General features: G+C 45.5%; 1 protein-coding gene and 1 non-coding gene across 2 annotated transcripts; both read right to left on the minus strand.

The window, feature by feature from the left end:
• Positions 1 to 781: 781 nt before the first annotated feature.
• MYNN (myoneurin) lies at positions 782 to 12,128 on the minus strand. The gene is made up of 8 exons (XM_061374823.1): positions 11,804 to 12,128; positions 10,811 to 11,092; positions 8,106 to 8,908; positions 6,087 to 6,246; positions 5,328 to 5,506; positions 4,973 to 5,056; positions 4,474 to 4,560; positions 782 to 3,457 (listed from the first exon to the last, which is right to left on the minus strand). Exons 2-8 carry the CDS (start codon positions 11,074 to 11,076, stop codon positions 3,189 to 3,191), a joined length of 1,848 nt encoding a protein of 615 aa, XP_061230807.1. The 5' UTR covers positions 11,077 to 11,092; positions 11,804 to 12,128; the 3' UTR covers positions 782 to 3,188.
• Positions 12,129 to 12,364: 236 nt separating this feature from the next.
• On the minus strand, positions 12,365 to 12,437 carry TRNAV-AAC (transfer RNA valine (anticodon AAC)). The gene has a single exon. It is a non-coding gene; the product is annotated as a tRNA-Val (tRNA).
• Positions 12,438 to 17,757: the final 5,320 nt, after the last annotated feature.

Raw genomic sequence — 17,757 nt, forward strand, 5'->3', positions numbered from 1 at the left:
TGTCACACTTTGTGGCCACAGATTAGCAAAGCTTTGGAAGTTCAGTGTTGTACAGAGAGCCATTCTCACACGCGTATTTCCAAACAGCCAATTTGGAGACTTCAAGATGCAGATAACATACTCAGGCAAAACTTGCACTGATTTCAGTACAAACTTTTCTCTAAATTACTGTTAGTTGAATTATTCCAATTTCCTCTTTCCTTTTGCAGGTAGGTCTCAAGGAGATGTCTGCCTAAAAAGATTCCATGCCTTCCCCCATTAATCCCTTACAGAAATTATCAATACTGTTGTAAACCTTGTGCCTCCAAAATTAACTCGAATCCTTAAGCCTAGGAATTAGATGTGCAGCTGATTTCCATGCATCATGTGCCTTGGCAAAAGGTACAGCACAGACCTGCTTCTTCAGGCCCAACCTGAACACACCTAGAGACAAATTTTATATATATATATATATTTAAAATCTATATTCTAGTAAATGAATACAGTTCATTGATGTCATACCTCAGTAGCTGAGATATCTTCATGAAAGAAGAGGCTAAAAATTAGGACTCTCAGATGGGGACTCAAGAGTGCAGGTCTTAAATTATTGCTCCAACACAAAACTACAAGCCCGTGTATTCTATTAAGAATGGTTAAAATTGCTGTCTTATAAAAAATAATGATTATCTACTTGTCTATAAAGAAAACTAAATGACTAATAAAGCAAGTGTTACTGTTACAAGTATCTAAACAAATCCTGTATAAATCTAAGCACTGTATTTTTTTAAAAAGTCTGAACTCTAAGAATACAGTAATAAGATATACTTTTAGAAATATAAAAACAGTCCAAACAAACATTGTTATGGAATGCATTTACTATGGAGGAATGTAAATATTAATATATTTTTCTTTTCCAGAACTAGTTCTCTCTTGTGGTTATTTATCCTGGATATCTTAATCTTCAGATAACTTTTCCTCAGATAACAGCAGCCTATCATTAGTTTATCTTCCAAATATGAATATTTGTTTAAATATGAAAGCTGTCAGTTGTATGGTGTTGTTCTTTTTCAGTATTTACGTGTATCCCAAGGCTTCTGCTCTTGCAGAGCAAAAGTAAAGAACCTTAGGACAAAGCTACACAGTTTGCTTTTTATACTGAGTCAAGATCCCGATTTTTGAGATTCTTCAGTTTCAGATGGCAAGGCTAAGGAATCCTTCAGGTGCTACATCAGCAACAGAAGCTAAAAAAGAAAAGGGGGAGGAAAACGGGAAATGCCAACAAACAGGAAAAAAAAATATCAGTGAGCTTCACCCATTGTCCTTTGCCAGCATTCTGAAGGACACTGGCTGTTCAGACATGATGTAGTGCAGATAAACAAAATAAAGGTCAGGCAGGTACAGCAGTAATTGGCTCCAGTGGACAGAACCAGAGATGCCTGCATTAAGAATGTTCCCAGTGAACATGGCTGTACTCTTTGCTATCCATGGTGGACTTTATCAGCAAATTTGCCATGTATAAAGCATAAAATATGATCAAGAAGCAGAGGTTTAAATTTGCCACATACTAAAATGATCAACAGTAAGAAGCAAAAAGTCTATTACTTTACAGGTACAAACGTGGGAAGAGAAAAAGAAATTGTATAGTCATGCTCAGGAGTCAAGGAACCATTTACAGAATATTTAAATGAAATCCTCAAAGAAATTTTTCACAAGTCTGTTTAATTAAGGTGCAGATTAATACTCCATGGAGAACAGTTAAGAGGTATCTCCTGTGCTCTTCTATTTATCAGTGTCTGGACACAAGGCATCAGTGGAAATAAAATGCTAGCACCAAGTAAATAACCAACAAACAGCATCTATAAATGCATTGTTGGTACAGTATTATGACTGTTTTCTTACTCTCTGATGATTAGTTAAATAACGCTTACATTCTGTTAATGGCACAAACTGGCAAAAAGGAGTATAAAAGAATCCCATTTGTCAACCAGTGTGTAGCTAATGACCCTAGCAAGACACTAGAAATGTTGCTCTTTAGAAATGTATGTTGCTAGTAATCAAACATACCTTCATATAGGTCTTGCTAGATACCAGTTTTGTGCAGTTATTGTGGACAAGTGATATAAGAGATAAAGCCATACATAAATACTTCAATTAAACCAAATCAGTCATACTCTGACAAAGCCTTGCCTACAAGAATAGCCATCTGCTTTTTTGTATTCTTCCTTAATACCCCTTCATGTAGCGTTGACTTCTTGTTTTCACAGTGAAGGACAGGATTCATTTCTTTCCTCTTTTGTACCTAGTGTCTAGCACAAGAAGCAGCACTACTGTAAAAAAAAAAAAAAGGATTGTGAAGCTGTGATTCACGCCACACCAATGAAGTCAATGCACCTTTTTGTCTCATCTACAACATGCATGTTCCAAACTCTCCTTTTGAGCAAATGTGGTCGCTTGTGCCAAACCCAGCATGTGCCAGGGATGTGAGAAAGAAACCCAGGACAAGATACACCAACATCAGAAGAAAAAAAACCAAACAAGTGACTTGTTGGAAAGAATACCCAATACCCAGCAGTGTCTGTGCCATGAGAGCCCCCTGACTTACCGCACTTGAGAAAAAAAATAACCCTCCTTTACTTGCCTTGTCAGGAAAATACACACAAAGCTTTCTTTCCCTCTGCTCAGACTTCAACTGACAGTTGTAATTCTTTGGGAGCACTGCACCAGCCTGCCTTCCAGCATGCACCACTGTATCACTTGGAATGCAGGAGTACAAACTTGCTAGTGCATCTGAATCATGATTTTCCCCTTACATCTCTGGGTTAATATTCCTAAATTATCAAATATGGCTTAAAACGTCTGCTCTCAAGTGACACCGTGACACATCAGATCAGCAGGAACATGGGAGGAGATCTCCAAAATACATCAACATATTTAACAGAGAATTCTTAAGGCAGGTGTTGCTGGAAAAGAATCGTCTTGTGGAAATCGGTGTTAATTGCAAATAGAAAATTCATTGTAGATTAGCACAATTCAACAAAAAATGTCAGACAGCACTGCACAACGGAAATGCCTTACAAGTGTCTTTACACAGAGGGAAGAAAAAGAACAAGTCCAATTCAAAAAGCGTGACTGCTTGCTCCATTATGTTCATCTCACCGAACGTGCGCAAGTTCACTACCAGATTACCTTGTTGCCTCTGTACTGCTCTGTCAGTACAACTGCTGCAAGAAAATAAACTGAGGTTCTGAATATCCAGTCACAGCAGATCTTAGTAATGTTTCTGATGAAGGAGACTGACCACCCGTCACGGGAAGCAGCATCTGATGGTCTTCACTCCCAATGGGAAGAGGAAGTGCTAAAGACATCTCAGAGGGTTTCACATCTATGGACTCCGATAAGGGACTTTTCTGACTCTGAATGGATTCTTGTTCATTGAAAGAGTTATCAAGTGCACTAGAATCAGGGGGAGTTTCTGATCCTGGGGAAGAAAAAAAAACCCAAAAAGAAATGTTGAAAAGCTCCTGCACAAATTCCCTTTCAAATGACCATCCAAACAAACACATGGTATGTCAAAGACTGCCAGGGGAGCTGGACTATCAGTGCTTCGATGTGCTGCCAAGCCAGAATGAGCTGTAAATGCAATGTAAGCACTGAGAATCACAACCTTTGCTGCTTGTAGCATGACAACTAGAGGAATGGTGCATTCCAACTTCATCTCTACTTAACATGGTACAGAAGATAACAAATCCTTAACATCACAAAGGAGCTTTGGAAAAAAAATGTAATTATGAAGACTTCCTTGAGACTTTCCATCCCAGAAAATCTAAGAAACGCAGCCACATCCAAACAGCCTCTTAATGCGAGATAGCAATGTACAATACATCACTTATCCATAAACTTCTGCAGAAGAAAGTGTTTATTAAAGCCATTCCAGCCAGGCCCATTGTAGTTTTTATCCAGTCACTTGAGAAAGGATTTTCTGTTCCTAACTGAAATCACTGTGAAAGAATTCCTTGCTGCCTGCCTGTTTGAAGGCATTGGCTATTTGACCTGTCCTCTACCAAAGTGCGCCCTGAAGCCTGTTACTTCAGCAATGAAGCACTTCTGTCTGCCCTGTCTCTCCATGAGAGCAGACATGCCTTATCAACTCCCCCAGCTCACACCCTGGGGCTCTGCCAGGCTCACCACTGCTCTCATCTCATCCTTGCAATCCACTTCCATGTTGCTCAATAGGTGTTTGTTACAGCAATGCAAATGCCTGAAAATGTGTCTTGAATCTACTTGAAAGCAGGGCTTTATGCTTTAAAAGGTGTGGGTACCTCTAAAGTGGGTGCTTTTGGCTCTAAGGAGAGCTACTATCAAAAAATCACTCAGAAAATAATTTATGTCCTGATTTTGGGCCTGGATGAGCCAAAAAAAAAAAAAAAAGGAATAGTTATTCATCCCTGAAGATGGTTGGTGTCACTTCTTAATGTTTCCTTGCAAGGAACATACCTGTGTGAACTTTCGTTTTGTGCTTCTTAAGATTTTTTATATCTGTGTAAGAATTCCCACACATTTCACAGATAAATGGTCTTTCACCTGAAAAATAACAAGTGGTTTGGTAGATAGAACAATCAGAAATTGAAAACAAACACAGTGACAGATGCAGGACAATGGATTTCAAGCTTGTATTTGAAACTACAAGTCTGTTATTCTGACTGTGTGTCTCTTCAAAAGAAAATGGTTTCCAGAATGGATTAAAAACAGCAAAAAACCCCAAATGTCAGAAGTAAAGCCATGATCATTCATCAGCTACACTGTTATGCAGATCTTAGTCTGAAAAAGGCAATTAAAAAATGCACAAATATTTTCTTTAAATTATGCTAACACAGGGATACATAAATTAAGAAACTGCTACTTTCAAATACAGCACAATATGGTGTATTTTAAAGGCAAAAGGGTAAGTAGGATATTATTTATAGTGCAGGAAGCAGCCTGTCTGGCAACTAACCTGTATGGGACCGAAAATGTTTATTGAGCTCTCCAGAGGAAATAAAACTTTTTTCACAAATGCCGCAGATATATGGCTTCTCTCCTAAAGGAAACACAAGTAGTTTATTAGTTCAATATATAAGCCAGGATAGCCAAAAGAACAAATCAGAATAAAGCAGAGGGAACGTCTACTGGGAGAAAGAGCTCCCTAAACTGGAATCAAAGGGAAAAAACATGAGTAAAGAGCTGGATGACAACTTTGGAAGTAACTCCAACCTACAGATTTCCAGGTCATTACCTACATCCAGACCCTCTGCCAGAAGTGCTCCCTTACCAGGCCTGCTGTGGTGCCACAGGACTCTGTTTCCCCTTACCTGTGTGTTTTCGGGAATGGGTAATGAGAGAACTGGAGACAGCAAAGGCTTTTCCACAGCTATCACACACGTAGGGCTTCTCCCCTGTGTGGCGGCGCACGTGGTAGGTGAGTGTGCTGGCCTGAGCAAACCTCTGGCCACAGCGATCACACACATACGGCTTCTCGCCACTGTGCTTCCTGTGAATGAACGAAGACAAACATCAGTGATCCTGGGCAGGAAGGAAGCAACACTTGGCACCAACTCACTCTCCTCCATTAGCACTTTACCCCCAAATTCTCTGAACTACAAAAAAGTATAGACCCTGCACACATGACATGCACCATGAGCACTTGGCATGTTTTGCATGATAGTGTACTGAAAGATAAAATTATTTCTAACACAGAAATGTAATTCCTGCTCCTGCCCAAAATACAAAAAGCCGCATGAAAATAGCAGTGAGCTGCAAGAACTGTTCTGTTCCACTTCCCACCCAGGAACATTCCTCTCTGGTGCTACAAGCAATTTAAAACGAACCCACATAACTGCCATTAGGATACCAGTGCAGAGAATGTCAGATTCATAAATCACAAACTGCTTCCCTCAGGAGCGGGTACACAGATGTAATTATTCTGTTCCGTAACGCGAGGAAAGACCCATGAGAAAAGAAACAGAAATGACCAAATTATGTGAAAGTGTAACTCTTGCTCGCACTGGAGTAAGTTATTCTGTTCAAATAAACACATGGATAAGCATTTGCAAGATCTCACTTTTGCCCACCTGGCATGAATCTTCAGATTGCTTGAAGTCGCAAACTGCAGGTTGCACACATCACATTTGTATGGTTTCTCTTCTCCGTGGTGCATCCGACTGTGGAACACTAACTGGCACTTCTGAGCAAAGCCTTTGTCGCAGAGTTCACATTTGTATGGCTTCTCCCCTGGTGAAAAATAAAACCCTTGTGCTCTCTGCGTTTGCATAAGAAAGCTTTCCAGCCAGCCCACTACCTGACCAAAGCTCAGATGTCCGTTCTAATACTTTTTAAAAGTAACACCTTGGAACATCCCGTAATCAGTCCACTGAAGCGGAATATGCCAGGAATACAGGGGGTAACAGGCTATTTTTTAACACATTACCTTTTGGGAAAAAAGTACTACTGTTTTTTAATAGTGCCATTTCCCCCACATTATTTTCGGATGCTGCTACTGCATTTTCAGCCTTTTTACTAGTTCTGTCTATTCATAATTCTGAATATTCAAGATGAACGACCAGTGAATCATCTGCCTTTTCTTGCCTGCCAAACAGCGATAGTCCTAATAGTACAGCCTAGTGCTCCCTAATTTCTCACTGGTATCTGCTGTAGAGTGCTGCAGGTACTTCTCTGACTATTCATGTTCTCTTTATTCTCAAGAGTCTCACAGAATGGATTGCACAATGCTGCAGAGTCTTAGATGACAGTATAAAAGAGCCTATCCCTGCATTACTGTGGCAGTACACAATCAAATCAAGAACTCAACTATTCTTAAGTCTATTATGTACACAAGAACTTCAAAAATAAAAGTATTAGACATCTAGCCTGCCATCTAGCAACTCACACTGTGAAATTCCCTACCTACTCAGGCAAAAATTCGCAGTACAATACTCTCAAAAGCAGAAAACGCGTCTGACATTCCTACCATGACACTGTCCCTGGATACTGCTCACAAGCTCTGTCTCCTATATGAATCTTTGATTAGTTACTGGCTGACAATATCTGAAATTCCCTCCCTTGGTTACAGAAAGAGCACAGTGTTCTGCAGCTGTACCTCAGTACAACCTAACATCACCTCTTTACAACTTCATGGCTTCGTGGAAAGAGCTCCTCGGCTGGCCTCTACTCAGAGCTTTCCAAAGGGGAAAACGAGCAAGAGTAAGTAAGTTTTTATCTGATTCACTGTTACTTCAGAATTCTCAATGCTGGCCACAGAAGGAAGAAAACTCCACAAACCAGGTCCCTCCACTGCTCACTGGGCTAAGCGTGGCAGCAATGGCCTTAAGAACAAACTGACCCAGTATCAAGTCTTCCATCTCCACGGAAAAATACAGGCACAGCACTTCTCCCACAAGTCCCAGGCTCCAGCAACTTGCTGCTCATACTCTTTGAAAAAGTCAGACACGTTGTCTTAACGTTTAAGCGTTCACAATTCATTTCGCTTTGATGCTTTGTTCAGTAGCTCTTGATACAACACAAACTTCTGGGAATTCTTTCTTGAATGCAGAGACCATAACACCATCATACATTTCAGCTGCATGTTTTACTAAATAAACCCCCAAGTGCTGTAGTACTTCAGCCACCTCCCCTACCCTATGTGAAGGCCCTGCAGAAGTTACCTACTTGTCACAAGATTGCATTTTCCCCCACTTTTGTTATCAAATGTGTATTAGAATTTGAAGTTTTAAAAAAGCAACAAAAATCCTGGTATCTAGTACAATGAGTTTTCCATGTTCTACTGGCACTGGAAAACCGGAGGTTTTGGCACTCCCTCACTCTGCAAAATTAAAGGGCAGCCAGCTCTTCCAAGTCTTTCCAGAAATCAAGATGCTCAGACTAGTAAAGTCCCCTGTATTTAAAGCAGAAACTACGATTTTGTTCTGAAAAATGCTGCAGTGTTTCATGCTACCAGGATATCAGTACTACCTCCATATGCATACCAGCAGCAGACATAATTCCTAGAGGAAAAAGACAGACCACAAAGATTTTTATAGTCCTGCACTCACAGGCTGTGATTCCAGGTCTCAGAGACAAGGCCAATGGCTTACCTGTGTGAGTCCTTACATGTGTTTTCAACTGATTGCACTGAGTGAATGCTTTCCCACAGAGCTGACACACATATGGTTTCACTCCTTTGTGTATTCTCATGTGGCGACGGAGGCTACTAGCTTCTGAAAAGACTTTTCCACAGGTGTTACACACTGGTTTAGCTTTGGAATACTTCTGGTCGAGCTCTTCTGCTGTGCTGTCCAGCTGGTAAGTGGTCTTTTCGCTGGCTACGTTAGACATAGAGTGCTCCTTCAGTGCGCAACCTTGCTGAGACTTTCCCCGCTTCTGTTTTGCGGCAATAGTCTGAACTAGGATATCCTGTGCTGCCAGTGTTTCACTTTCCACCAGGGATGACAGCTGTAGCTCAGAGTTATCACTGCCCTGGGCAGCCTGTTCTGTTATCTGGGTGGCCAGCTTATTCGCATCTAAAAACATCTCAATGGATGCATTCTCAGTCACATCATTCTGATACTGTACAGATTTATTCTGTATGCTTTTGGGAGAGCTGAAATTCTTCTTTCGCTTTTTGGTCTGAGGAGATTTCTTTTCCAAAGCTGCTTTCTTTGCCAGTGGTTGAACCAACTCTGCAGAAGCAGTGTCTGCTTTCTCCTGGTTATTGTAATCTCGGAGAGTCAGAAGGCAAGTCTGTTGATTCATCTCGACGTTTCCAGTGATACTAGATGTCTCTGTAGAAGAGGGATTAGCAATAAAAGCAAAGTCCTCCATCTTAATTTTGCATTTAGTGACCACTTCTTCCACTTTGAGATAGTCCGCGGCCTGGTGAATTTCTTTAACATTCCAGCTGCAAGGAAACAAGATTTGGGTGACAATATTCTGGACAAAGCAAGCATTTGTTCTGCACCAACTGTATCAAATACAGAGGGCAGAGCTACAGGAAAGTTATAATTAGAAAACAGCAAGATCTGATCTCTTGGTGCTGTGAGACCCCAGTACACCAGTTACTCCTGAACCGACAGCCCATCTCTGCACATCCACAGAAGTGAGAATTCTAGTTTCAGTTATGTGCCTTTTGTAGAATTTTCAGTTAAAAGGCCAATTGTAAGGTGGTGAGGATAGACATGGGGCTGTTGGTCCAAAAAGCTCAGAAACCACAAGGATAAAATACTGGAGAATAAAATGCATAAATTACAATTCTATAAGCCTTCTAGCAAGTCTTTATCAATTTGCAGGTGGCACATTTACCTCAGTGCTGCTGTGAGGCAGGTTATTAATCTTGTTTTATAAAACGACTTGCAAACAATCTTAATTCTGTGTCAGCTGTGCACAGACAATGTTAACATCACAGAACTCATTTCAACTACTACACTCTGCTCCTCAGCTGCTGCAACACAGGCCCTGATGGTTCAGAAAAAATTGATCTGGGAAAGGTTGCAACATGTACTATCAATGCATTTATGGATTTACAGCACTTTAAAGAGAGATTCATGGTAAACAACATCATTTTAGCCATCTATTACATAGTAAATGTAATTAAACAACAAGTAACTAGCCACAGTTACTCTCTGTACATGAATACAACTGTCTCAGTATCTTGCCTTACCAATAGCAGAGTTCAAAGGACACCCTATCCGTGTCTCTTGTGCACCCACCATCAGAGAAGACAACAGAATTTGCAGCCTAAAGGGACACGGGAAGAGGATGGGAGCATGTGGGCAGACCTGTGAGCATCACTTTTAGCCGAACAGCTCAGCAACAGCAATAAGTGACAATGGTACTTGCACCCTCCTCTTCCTCCAAAGATTTCAGCTGCTTCAGAATGAGTCCAGAAACTCTCCCACTGTGGTCCCAGACAGACATCAAGAATGCTGCATGATACTGCTCACACTAATCTGCAAAGCAGTGGTCACTAATGTCACCACACTGCTGCATTACCTGCTTTGTTGCTATTAATGCTTGTAGCTAATTAAAACCAAAACAACAAAACCCCAAACACCACCCTGCATCTGTGTACTTAAATTAACGACTGTGAGATTTCAGACAGATTTTTAAACCTGCATTTGGCACTAGGTATTGGGAAAGAAAGGAAAATCCTGGACTACATACTTCTAAGAAGTCATACTTTCCTCATGAGGGATAATGTCTTTTGCTTGCCAAGAGGAAAGCACTGCAACGAATCCTCACTGTACATAAAGCAAAACAGGACAGGCATAGGACCAGTGCAGTAAGGGGGAAAATGCTTTTTCTGTGACTCCTTTTGGGCACTGTAATGAAAAACTTTAAGTCACCAAATACTTAACCAAACTTTAAGCAAATTCTAACCAATGTGATATTTTAAAGTGGTGCCTATCCTTACCCATTCCTCGGACTTTACCTTCTACCATGTACACAGTTTCTGTGTGTTCTCTGGAAAAATGGACTCCTGTGATCCAACTTAAGACAGAAAAAACGTATCCTTCCCTCTCCTGCTAATCATGCAAGATGTTTAATCCCTCCCAATCCAGACAGGGAAACTGAAACTAACAACCAGTGAAGTATAAGACAACAAACGTTTGTTTTGGCACTCGCATGTCCTGTGTTATTTTAAAACATACAAACAGATGATCTCCAACCTGTAATATTTATCATAGCCACTACCATGTGTTCCTCCAGAAGGTATTACAAAGGAAAAAAAAAACAACCCAGTACTGCCTTAACATAAATGTTATTTATCTGATCTCTTTCTCTACTTAGTAGAATACGATACCTGTCAAGGTTTAAGATTCCTGTATAAATAAATTCCAGGAGTTTCTGGAATCCGTCAGCTTTCACTTGAGTCTGATCCAAAACAACGTTATTGTCAGACGCATCTCTGTAAAAGGCGCCGAAGTACTCGCTGAAGGAGGCAAGCACGTTTCTGTGTGCTTTAAACTGGAATTCACCAATAACAACAGTGCAGTCACACAGAAAACCAGCTTCTCGCTGCTTGTTCAGTCTCTCTAGAAGGTGCTCACAGTGATGGGAATACTGCATTTTGGTATTTTCTGACCTCGGAAAGAAAAAACAAAAACATTAAAGATTTAGCTTTATTTTTCCCTTGACAGAGTAAGTTAATGATTACAAGTGAGTCACTCTTAGAATCCAGTGAGGACTACCGCAGGGTAATTCGTGTAGTAGTGCTTTTGTATGAGACATTAACGAGACGGGCAGGTCCTTCTTCACTTGGAGAGCTGCTAATTTAGAGACGGAAGAGAGAGGGCACAGACGTGTAGAGTTCCCTTACGCCGCGATGGGAGGATTAGTTTGTTTAAGCCTGTGAACTGTCATGTCGAAACGGGGCTCCGAGGAGCTTCCGCAGACACGAGACATCCGTGGCTCGGCCCGAACCGCGCTCAGGCGGCGGGGGCTGCCGCTCTCCGGGGAGCACGCCTGCTCCCCGCCGCACAGACCGGGGACCAACAGACCCCGGGAGCAACGGATCTCGAACAGGAACTGGGGCCCAGAGGGAAGGACCGCCTCGGCGCCAAGGCAGAAAGCGGGGTGCCGGCGAGCCACGGCAGCCGCGACCACCCGGGACTGGCTCCGCCGCTGGACGGGACAGAGTGCGCAGCACCCTCCCGTACCGCGGCCCTCGCCCGGCCCCGCCGCAACGTGCCCCCCGCGGCTGACCAAGCGTTGTCTGCTCCTAGCACTGCCCGCCCGACCCGAGGGCCGCTGCAGCGCCGGCGAAGCCACCCCAGCCCATCAGCACCCCACGCACCTGCGGAAGGGACGGGAAAGGAACGGACACCTCCTCCTCAGGCCGCCATATTCTGATGACGCCACGCCCGGAGCTTCCGGGATAGGGTTTCCGGCGTCCAGCTCCTGGGGGGCAGCGGTTCCACCCGCGACGAGCTGGCGAATCTTGGCCGGCCGCGACCCGTCCCGCCGAGGGGAAAGGGCAGGGCCAGGCTGCGAACGGCTCACCGTGAAGGTCAGGAGATTCGAACTACAACTCCCATCATGCAACGCGCCGTGGCAGGGCCCGCCATTACAGCGGCGAGAAGCAGTGCACACTGGGAGCTGTAGTCACCGTTACCTGAGGGCAGGCGCGGGTAATTAACGCGGCTCTCTGGGTGCAGCTGCTCTTCCTGTACCTCTTCTTGCTAAACTGAAGCGTTTTGATGTACTTGTTACCTCAGTGCTGAAGAGCCTTGCCCATGCCTGTGCGTCCCACCTAAGAAGGGTGTTCCAGCGTTTGCGACAGGGGCGGCTGAGCTGCCGGAGGGGAGTGGATCCAGTCATTTTCTAGGGTGAAAACGATTAAAAAAACAACAGTGGTTGTTTCCGCCCGGTTTCGAACCGGGGACCTTTCGCGTGTTAGGCGAACGTGATAACCACTACACTACGGAAACACCCGTCCACGTACTTTTCCCGGCAGCACAACTAATGGCACCCATCACGGCTTCGCCGCCACCTTCCGTCCTGGCCCCTTCCTGGTTCAGCCCGGCGCTGAAGCAAGGGGCTTGCCCAAAGAACTGCATCTCCGCAGAACCGCGGCCTGTCCGTGCCGGAGCTCCCCAAACACTCCCCGCAGCCTTCCCCTGCCCCTGTTCTCCCGCCCCAGTGCAGGGCCAGCAGGTCTCCCTGAGGTGCACGGTGTTCCAGGGACTTTGCCTACGGCCCCTTCCACACACCCTCCAAGAGTAACAGCACCAGTGCAAACGGAACACGTAAAAAACCATTGTGCACAACTACAGTGCCTGATGTGAAAACGCTCACACTCCAGCCACAGCTCTGTCCAGTGGCACGTTGTCCCAGTGCTAGTAACACCCATTCTGTTCCTGCAAGGTCTTCAGCAGTCCCTACAGATTAGATGTCACCATAGGTCAGTAGTTGCTTGTGCAAGGCACACAAGAAAGATTGTGCCCCTGAGCTTTGAGGACACGTAACTAAGAATCCTGCTAAGGTGGAAAAATCTTACCACATTCCTAGAGGCCATGAGATTATGGTTCAGAATTAAAGGATTCACTGTCCTGAAGCCCTTTTTTACTTTACTATCATTGGCATAGAATCACCAGGGATTGACAAGCTCTGCTCCAATTCTATCATGAAAAAATCATGATGAACACACCATGATGCTGGCAAAGGACTTCAGTCCTCTCCGGCAGTTTTAGCCTCTCCCCTGAAACTAAAACAAATGCTTAAAGAGATTGTATGGTGGCGTTAGGTGGTGTTAAGGTGAAAGTTGGTGCTCCTCCTGATAGGAAGTTTTCTGTTTGGACAGGAGGCTCCTTCCTTAGGTGTCTTACAGCTGAGAGAGATTACTGTGACAGAGTACACAGGAGGCTGAGCCCAACACGGTGCACAGAATACATTTCTAAAACACATGTGATTTTATTACAGGTTTTACTTAACGTTTCATGGAGAAGAACCTGAGGTGGCAGCTTCCTGGAAGCTAGTGTCTAGGTGTTATCAATGAGAGGGCCAATCTCGTTTTAAAACGTAAATGTATAGATTTATTAAATTGAGCAACCGATAGCAGATGAAAAAAACAGCTCTGCGTGTTCCCCCGACCCCCGCTCCCCTCAAGACGCACACGTGATGTCTTTGGGAGGCTGTCCTTTATATTTTTCGGTTCAAGGATTCAGCCAATCCCGCTGCTTCTTTTCGCTCGGATGCTGACGTGGCTCTTTTCCATTGCTTCCCTTTGGTGTTGGGGGTTTCATCGTCGAGAAGTTTCGAGAAGTGTCCAGAGATTTCGAGAAATGCCCATTACCAGCCGTATCACAGCCTCCCTCCCTTATATCGTACCTATAGCAAGATACAACTTCAAACTACCTAACCCCCCCCTTAAAACGGCAACGTCGAGGGAAGTCCGCGGCCGCTCTTAAAGGGGCCGCGCCTCAGCGTTTTTTTTCCTGCCCCTTTCTTTTCCCTCTCATAATCTTGTGTAATAATACAACTGACTTCCCTTTATAACTCACAAAGTACAATAATTACAAAAAAGGAATGTTTCCAGTTACAGAGAGTTTTCTCAGAGTGTAGCAAGCAATATTTCCCTTTAAATCTTTTGATGAACAAACCCCACACTACATAGGGGTGTCCATAGCATGCCTTTTCAAAGTCCAATAAAAATCAACCTCTGGCACAGTTACTTCCTTCTTAGTGGACAAGCACACCTTTCTGAGTAGGTGTAAAATACATTTTTAAAGAGGTCTGTTACCAGAACAATGCCATACATCATACGTATAACTGAAGTTAGGAAGACCAAGAGCTCTATGCTATTGCTTTGTACTCTGTTGTACCTGCAAAACCGCTTAACTTGGCAATGCCTTGCTTCCCCATGGATGTCTCAGGGTCAAAAAGAGAACACACAAATCCAGTTCTGAGGAAGAGGATCCAGCAGAGGCGAGTGTCTCACCACTGTCACACTGTCATAGAGAGGTCCGCAGGTACAGTGCAGGGAGAACATGCCTTGCACAAACAGACAGCATGGAAGAGAGAAATACCCTCTCCGACAGGGCACAGGGGCTGGTTCAGAGTAACAAGGGGAGTCTCTGGGCAAAATTCCACACCCGGGGGTCCTCGACTGAGACAGAGAAGGCACAAACGCGAGCCCAAGGTGCAGCCCCCAGGCTCAAGTCCCTGCCCTGAATATCTGGCACCAGCCCCTAGACAGCGCCTCCATGCCCCGGATCCGGCTTCAAGTCCCAGATTCAGATCCAGATCCAGGCCCCGTTCCCAGGGAAGGGAAGGGGAGTGGAGGGGGAGGAGAGGGAAAGGGGAGGGCACAGTCAGGAACACGTGGTACGACCGCCTGACGAATGGCCCGAGAGTCCCAAACTCCCGCCACTCTCTCCCTCCCGCCCCCTGCCCCCGCGGCAGCCAATGGCGGCAGAAGTGGGTGCCGCTTCTGACCAATGGAGGCGCGGTGGGCGTGACCGCGGAGGGTTTAAGAGGCGCCGCACGCCGCGTGGTGGTACGGGGAGCCTTAAGCTCTACTAACCCTAAAGGTTGCCGCCGTGCTCCCCTTGCACCCGTCCGTTGTTTAACTCGCTGACATTCAGCGGACGGGGGGAGCCGATGGGGGGGGGGAATGGGGTTTGCTATTAAAAAACGCCAGCAACTGGTCTCCCCAGTCTCCCGCCCTGGGGTCTAAGTCCCCCACGCAGGGGGCGTGTCGCGGATATTCCCGTCGTTGCACTACGGAGGCCGCGGTCGGCCGGTTCGCGCCACTGCCGCCGCGAAGAGCTCGTCTCTGTTAGCCTTGGTGGCGGTCGGGAGTGGAAGGGCGCGTCCCCACGGCGGGTGCCCCAGCAGAGCAAAACGGAGCAGCGTCTTCGGCATTGCCGCCGCGCTTCTCTCAACCGTGGGATTCGCGGATGGCGCTGCTCCGACACCCTCAGCAGCCGGTGGGGGCTCAGGATGGGGGGGGCGGGCGGTGGGAAGTAAGGTGTCGGGGGCGCAGCGTGAGACCCCCCACCTTATGCCCGACTCTTGGGTCCGATTCCCCCTTCACCTCGCCGTGACGCGGCCCTGCCCCGCTGAGGCGGGCGGGCAGAGATCGCAGTCCGGGCGGCCCCGCCTTGGTGGGGCCTGGCCGCTGGGCCCGGCGGGGAAGGGGTGCTCCGGGAGCGACGCGAGCTGCCCGGAGGTCCCAGAATGTCACTTCCCTGCCGGGTGTTTTGTTGCGTCCCGTCCTTTTCGGAGGACGGGCGATGGAGGGGCCGGGCACACCGCTGGCGGTGCCATCTTGTTTGGGAGGGTCCTGCGGTTGTGGAAAGCTGGGGTTGTTGAATTTAACGTATTTAGCTCAATAAACGTATTTTATTTTACTTCTCCGGTTTAGAAGTGTGGAGCTGAATTTGCAAAACGACGCAAGGCCTCGGGTACGGGGAGCTGGCGACAAGCATTTTGCTGTAGTGCAGAACGGGTTGTGCAGGGAGCAGTGCTGGGGCTTGTCCCCCGCCGCTCCTCTCAGTGCGGAGGCTTCGGCCCTGCCGTGTAGCAGGGGGCCCCTGTGGAATGCGCAGCCACAGCACTGCCTCCTTCACGGAGCAGTGCGGAGAGCCCGGGCTGGGCTGCTCGCCACCATGGCAACACGCTGTTCGGTTGCCTCTGCTGGGATTGCTTGCCATAGGCCAAACTGTTTCTGTGCTTCTGCAGCCAGCATGAACCACTTAGAGAAAGTTTAGCAGAAAAGTCGGCATGCGTGCGTTCCTGCACCCACCGCAGGCCTCGCCTCGGCAGGGAGCAGACATGGCCCTAGGAGCTGCGTTTGGCCATGCCGCAGTGCTTACATTTTACCAACCTTTAAATACTTTCCTGGGCGTTTGACCAGTGCCATCTTGTGGCCTTGCGGGGTTTGGGTTTTTTCATTCTTCCCACAAAGTGCACTTGGGCACTTAATTTTTGCACTTCTGTTCCACGGAAACCTGTTGCCAGAGTAAGTAGAAGCGGGAGAGTCCGGCATCACACGCTTGAACATGTGTAGCTCCTTTCTGGTCATGGAATCTGAATATCAACTTAATAAACCCGATTTAGCTAAAACTTAACACTGTTTCTGCCAGCAGTAGTGTTCTTTCTCATTTGAAACCAACACGTTTTCATGGTTTTATCTTGTTTCTTAGCAACAACTTTCACTTAGCATCAAATAATTATTTCAGTCTTGCAACTAAACATGCAAAGCCGAAATATTTCATGTGCTTAGTACATTACATTTCAAAAGAAAACTCTCCTTGTCTCTGAAGTCTTGTTTCCCTGAAAAAAGTTTTTGTTTCCTAATATATCTGATTTTGTGGCATTTACCATGATTCTCCTTTTACTGTCACTTCTGAAAGAGGCTATAAACTTAAACTGCCAAGTTTCTGTATGCATGAGGAAGTGTGTGCTCTGCAGATCCACGTGTCAGAGAAAAACTGTTTAGAAATGGAGGACTTGATCTGCTTTTCCTTCTGTTTATTGATGGTAGGAAGGAAAACTTTGTGCGATGTGGTATTGTCATGGAGACTACAATAAACATAGCTGTTGCTGCTACAGCTTGCTACTGTTTCTGAACAGCCTGCAGCTGCCTTCTGGCCCCAGTGAAGCCGTCAAATAAAAAAAGAATAATAAAATGCTATTTTGACTTTTTAGGAATCTGAAGCTCTCAGCAGTTTCTTCCCTGAAGAGTTTAAAACCATTTGCAAGTGGCTGCAGCCTTGGTGTGTCAAAGTAATTGTATTTGAAGGCTCTTTTCTAAGCAGAGCTCAACTGGCAGTTAGCAGCAGTCATCTGTGAGAGTCAGCAGGTCCACCTCAGTGCCATGCTTCAATCACTTGACATGAAGTGGGTTTTCTTCCCTGCAGAGCGTAAGTGCTCTTGTTAACATCTCCAGATTTGTTTGATTTTAAAAATCTGATGGTTGGTTTGAAGCTTGCATGCACCATGAATGTTATCCTCAGTGCTAGTAGTGCACAAAGTGACACACAGGGAGGTGATGACGTTTGGAAGAAGAGGAGCACTTGTGCTCAAGAAAATTATGAAAGCCTGTTGTTGAGGTTCATATTCTGGGCTGCTGTTCAGGTGGTTTGGGAATGAGGATTACGCATGCTGGGTGACTTGTAGTCAGGTGCCAGATGCTCAGAAACTTAACACCAAGTTGTCAGGAGGTTCTGTAACAAATGTTCAGCTGGTGCACTTTGAAGGGTGTGCTCACATCTGCTTAAGGAGGATGTTGTCGCTATTTGACAT

Source organism: Neopsephotus bourkii, unplaced genomic scaffold, assembly GCF_033783945.1.
Source record: "Neopsephotus bourkii isolate Nb327-2 ecotype Australia unplaced genomic scaffold, CSIRO-AGI_Nbou_v1 NB_1654, whole genome shotgun sequence".
In the NCBI taxonomy this organism is placed as follows: domain Eukaryota; kingdom Metazoa; phylum Chordata; class Aves; order Psittaciformes; family Psittacidae; genus Neopsephotus; species Neopsephotus bourkii.

What these genes read in the sequence shown, in the direction of transcription:
- MYNN (XM_061374823.1), bottom strand. Translation starts at nt 11,076, where the DNA reads ATGCAGTATTCCCATCACTGTGAGCACCTTCTAGAGAGACTGAACAAG. An exon ending in ACATTTTCGGTCCCATACAG is followed by an intron (nt 4,561 to 4,972) that starts GTTAGTTGCCAG and finishes GTTATTTTTCAG; the next exon opens with GTGAAAGACCATTTATCTGT. An exon ending in CAAAACGAAAGTTCACACAG is followed by an intron (nt 3,458 to 4,473) that starts GTATGTTCCTTG and finishes TTTCTTCCCCAG; the next exon opens with GATCAGAAACTCCCCCTGAT.